The 4,635-nt window shown below is 36.9% G+C and overlaps 1 protein-coding gene across 1 annotated transcript; it reads left to right on the top strand.

Moving 5' to 3' along the window:
• The first annotated feature begins 1,215 nt into the window (after nt 1-1,215).
• LOC115620836 (venom dipeptidyl peptidase 4-like) lies at nt 1,216-4,405 on the top strand. The gene is made up of 7 exons (XM_030514269.1): nt 1,216-1,379; nt 1,443-1,597; nt 1,664-2,254; nt 2,309-2,535; nt 3,072-3,808; nt 3,870-4,081; nt 4,137-4,405. Exons 1-7 carry the CDS (start codon nt 1,223-1,225, stop codon nt 4,233-4,235), a joined length of 2,178 nt encoding a protein of 725 aa, XP_030370129.1. The 5' UTR covers nt 1,216-1,222; the 3' UTR covers nt 4,236-4,405.
• The last annotated feature ends 230 nt before the right edge of the window (nt 4,406-4,635 follow it).

The following is a 4,635-nucleotide window of genomic DNA, read 5'->3' as shown; positions in this document are numbered from 1 at the left end:
GCAATATTAATGAGAGTCGATTCGCTAAACACAGCATATTGTGGTTTACACCCGAATGTAAGTTGCAAACATTTCTCAGATTTAAATCGATTGCAAAATGAAATTAGGGGACATTCATTGCTCTGCTACAAGAACCCCAATTCCTGGAGAAAAAAAGTATCATTTTAAGCATAAAACTAGAAACCGACTTGAACGGTTAAGCAGCTTGAGGAGAAAAAGATTCCCAGCACTTTTCAATGGAAGATGCAGATTTTAATCGTTCTATGTTTCCAAAAAGGCAATAGCTATCAAATAGAATTATTTTTAACAACCCTAGAGTGCCATTATAAATCTGCAATTTGTCATTATCCAATTACAGACAAACTTCTGTAGAAGGAATTGGCCTGCAACTAACTTATATAGAAATTATGAAAGTTTTTCAACTGTTGCTTAAATCTGGCCTTAGAGTCCGTTTTAACAACAAAAACTTGGGGTACTTCAATATGTAGAAAATATGATAATGTTTCATCTTTAATTTAGAACAAGTTTTGTTGCCCGTTTTCCCCAACTTGGAGGTCGAATTTTCGAAAACAAACACTTCTTAGTGCCTCCATAAATAAAACTTGTATCCGTTTGGGTTGTGCATTGATTACCTATTTCATTTTCATGTACCACAGGAAAGCCGCAATAAAAAGTTCTGTTCAAGTCTTTATTTTCTCCATGGAATTTACAGTTTGTTTTAACTAATTTGAATTCCGTTTTTTCCACCTTGGATGGCCAATTTAACAACAAAAAATGGGGATTCTCCAATGTACAGAGAATATTATAATGTTTCATCTTTAATTTAGAACAAGTTTTGTTGCCCGTTTTCCCCAACTTGGAGGTCGAATTTTCGAAATAGAAAACTTCTTTGAAATAAAACTTGTGTCCGTTTGGGCTGTGCATTGATTACCTATTGCCTTTACACGTTCCACAGGAAAGCCCCAATAAAAGGTTCCGTTCACACAGTAGTTAAATTTATCGAAAGTTGTGCAACAAAGTTGCTTTCGCTGCCATTAAATGCAAGTGTTTATTTTCTCCATGGAATTTACAGTTCGTTTCAACTAATCTGAAGCTTAACCAGAATATTCAGCCCTTCGACAGCTATAACTTATGATAATGATAAGAAATGCGTATATCATGGCATATGCCTTTGGCTATATATACGGATTCGTGAAGAGTAAACAGCAGTTCCAATTTGGCAATGGCGGTTCAACTTTCAATATTCGGCTTGACTATTTGTCTTTTGTTTAATGGTCTCATAGAGGGCAGAACGATTGACAAGTACGAACATAGAATTCCTTGGAAACTGGAGGAGCTGCATGTTGGACTACGTAGCGTTGAGGACTTTTGGCTGCCGGGTTAGTATTCTTACTTATCGTTAATAGCAAACTATTCAGTAACTGGCGGAACTGTAATTTCAGACAATAAGTATTTGTACTCTGTAAATAATACTATAAAAGTCTATGATGCATCAACTGGGAAAATTATAGAAGACTTGAGCAATAATAATAATACTATAAAAGTCTATGATGCATCAACTGGGAAAATTATAGAAGACTTGAGCAAAGAACAATTGGTAAAAGTTTTCCAAACACCTTTCAGAATTGCCTTTCAGTTTTAACCTTTTATATACTCCCAATAGATTAATTTAAGTCTTCGAATCGGCGCACACAAACAGTATTATGAAGGCAATGCTCATTGGATGGGGTCTACGAAAGAGTGTGATATGAAACAGTACAGTTGGTTACCTGTAAAAAATCTATGGCTTTATACCAAAGATAATGACATTTATTTGAAATATGCGAACGGATTGCCTGTTAAAATTACTAGGCCTGACACATTCAAAAAAGGGGACAAAATCGTGTCGCTGCAGCCGTCGAAAAGTGACACCAAGCTGGCCGTTTATACTGCGAACATCAGCAAAGTAAAAACACACAAATGGTACGAATACGGCCGTTTGGATAAACCCAACGACCAGTACGCTGAGGAAAAAAGTATACCATATACAAAAGTTGGTGGCGCTATGCCTTCTTTTGGTTTGTACATTCTGGACTTGGAATCGCCTCATCTAGATGCCATATCGTTGAAGCCTCCTGTTGATGTTGTAGGTGCAGATTTCTATCTTAGAAATCCCACCTGGCTTAATGAGACACACTTGCTGGTCGTGTATGAAAATCGTCGACAAAATGTGGCTACGATGCAGCTATGCAGCACCAAGGGGCAGTGCCGCGAGGTAAAAGATTTAGACTTTGAATCTATCTCTTAATTATACGAGTATATATTGCAGCTAAGACGCTTTGAAGAGCCTAGTGGTTGGATTACAGCTCTTGGATTTAATCCGCTTCTTCAACCTATTTGTACGAGTAATGGAAAGACTTGCTTTTTTGTATACTGGTCAGGCAACTGGGAACAGATTTGGCGCCTGGATATAGAAACGGGGCAACAAATCGCATACAACATGGGGAACTTCAGTGTGCTGAGCATTTATGGCTATGATGAGGCGAACGATAAAATGTAGGTAGACTACAAATTGTAGAGTTCAGTTTATTTCAGTTCATCTAATTCATTCCATTTGACGTCATAATAATTATACCCTTTTCCGCACAAAGTATATGTATTCTAGATTAGGTTCCTCTGGCTGTTCGTCTGTATGAACGCAATGAGCTCAGAAACTATAAGAGCTAGAATAACCAAACTTGGTACCCAAATTCTCCAAAGTTCGAAAAAGTACAAGTTTGAGTTTTTATTCGATTTATTTTTCAAAAAGTTGTCATGCCCCTCTGTCTGTCCGTCCGTCTGTCTGTCCGTCTGTCTGTAGGAACGCAGGGATCTCAGAAATTATAATAACTAGAATAACCAGAATTGGTACCCCAATAAGTCCGAGAAAGACCGAGTTAGATTTTTTTTGTAAAAATGTATTTTTCAAAAATTGCCACATTTTCAATTAAAAGGCAATATCAGCGCTCATTAAAAGAAACTAATTCTGAACCCAACTTTATTCCAGAATTCAAATTATTATATTAATACTACAAGTATTTTCCATATAACAGCTACTATCTGGCTACTTTACCAAATGATCCAGCAGCGAATCATATATTTAGCAACGAATATTGTCTGAGCTGCAACGTGCAGGATAAGGATCCTCATTTGGATTGTCAATATGCCAGAGCGCTCTTTAGCAAGGACTTCACATATTATGCGCTAACATGCCAGGGTCCCAATGTGCCTTTTGTAAAAATTGTTCGTACCGAGGATAATACGGTGGTGTACGATGTGGAGCTGAACAAGGAACATCGAAATCAAATGGCCAAACACTTGCAGCCCATTATTAAATATAACAGTGTTATCCTGGCCGATGGCAGCAGTGGTTTTGCGAAAATACTGCTGCCCCCCAACTTCGACGAATCTAAAAAATACCCGCTTCTTTTTGAAGTTTATGGCGGCCCTACGACTGTGTTAGTTACGAAGAAGCATGACATTGATTTCGGCCACTATCTGACCACCAACTATGATGTGATTTATGTCAGCATCGATGGTCGTGGTACTGAAAACAAGGGTAAGGCCTTTCACTTCTCTGTCAACAATCATTTGGGGGACTACGAGGTAGAGGATCAGTTGTTTGCCGCCAGATGGTTACAAAATTCTAGCTTTATCGATAATAATCGCACGGGTATTTGGGGTCACAGTTATGGTGGCTATATGGTCACCAAAGTTATTGAAGCCGATAATGACCTTGTTTTTAAATGTGGTGCGGCAGGAGCTCCAGTAATCAACTGGGCACTTTATGGTGAGTATAAAAAATTTAAAGGAAAAAAGCTAAAACATTTTATTTAATTACGATCTCTTAGATAACGTCTACACAGAACAGTACATGGGTATTCCATCAACGGCTGAACGAGAGGAGGCCTACAAAAAGAGTAGTGCCCTGAATAATCTTGAAAATATAGGCACCCATGATTTCCTCTTGATGCATGGCAGTGCCGATGATAACGTACATTTGGAGCACTCATATGTGTTGGCCAAGAAGCTGCAGGACATGAATATTCCCTTTGAAGAAATGGTAATACCCAGATTGCTTTATAAACTGAACGCTGCTAACGTTTGATTATTTTCAGATCTATGTAGATCAGAATCACGGTCTGTCTAATCATAAGTATATAATGATGGAGCGGTTCTTTAAAAACTGTTTAAATTTGGAGTCAAATGGACTTTAAAAAAGTTAATTTTTTAAAAAATGCACACAGATAGTTAGATTCTTAAAAACCAATCCAAGATACAAAAACTGTTAATCAAGTCCACATCTGGTCTTCTCTAAGCCAAGAAAAAGCAATTTAAATAAAATTTTATTGTTACCCAACAATCGAAACGATTATACTTAACCTAAGATGAAATATTTATCTTTTTTCTTCAAAATTCTGACCATTCTGACCAGGATATTTATATTTAATATATAATATCTCTGTTCGTGAGACCTGTTCCGGATTTCGTACTTTTTTACTTTTTACAAAATCACAGAAGATTAATATTATAATTTTTAAAGCATACTTTTAGGTCATAAAAGATTAATTGCGCGCAATTATTTTTCTGATGCTTTGCTTACGAATTACTGAATTT

Source organism: Scaptodrosophila lebanonensis, unplaced genomic scaffold, assembly GCF_003285725.1.
Source record: "Scaptodrosophila lebanonensis strain 11010-0011.00,11010-0021.00 unplaced genomic scaffold, SlebRS2 tig00000024-arrow-pilon, whole genome shotgun sequence".
NCBI lineage: Eukaryota > Metazoa > Arthropoda > Insecta > Diptera > Drosophilidae > Scaptodrosophila > Scaptodrosophila lebanonensis.
This window is presented reverse-complemented; position numbering and strand designations above follow the sequence as displayed.

Excerpts from the sequence above, each read along its gene's own strand:
- LOC115620836 (XM_030514269.1), top strand. The coding sequence starts at position 1,223 with ATGGCGGTTCAACTTTCAATATTCGGCTTGACTATTTGTCTTTTGTTT. Across the intron at positions 2,255-2,308 it reads CCAAGGGGCAGTGCCGCGAG|CTAAGACGCTTTGAAGAGCC; the intron begins GTAAAAGATTTA and ends TATATATTGCAG. Across the intron at positions 3,809-3,869 it reads AATCAACTGGGCACTTTATG|ATAACGTCTACACAGAACAG; the intron begins GTGAGTATAAAA and ends ACGATCTCTTAG.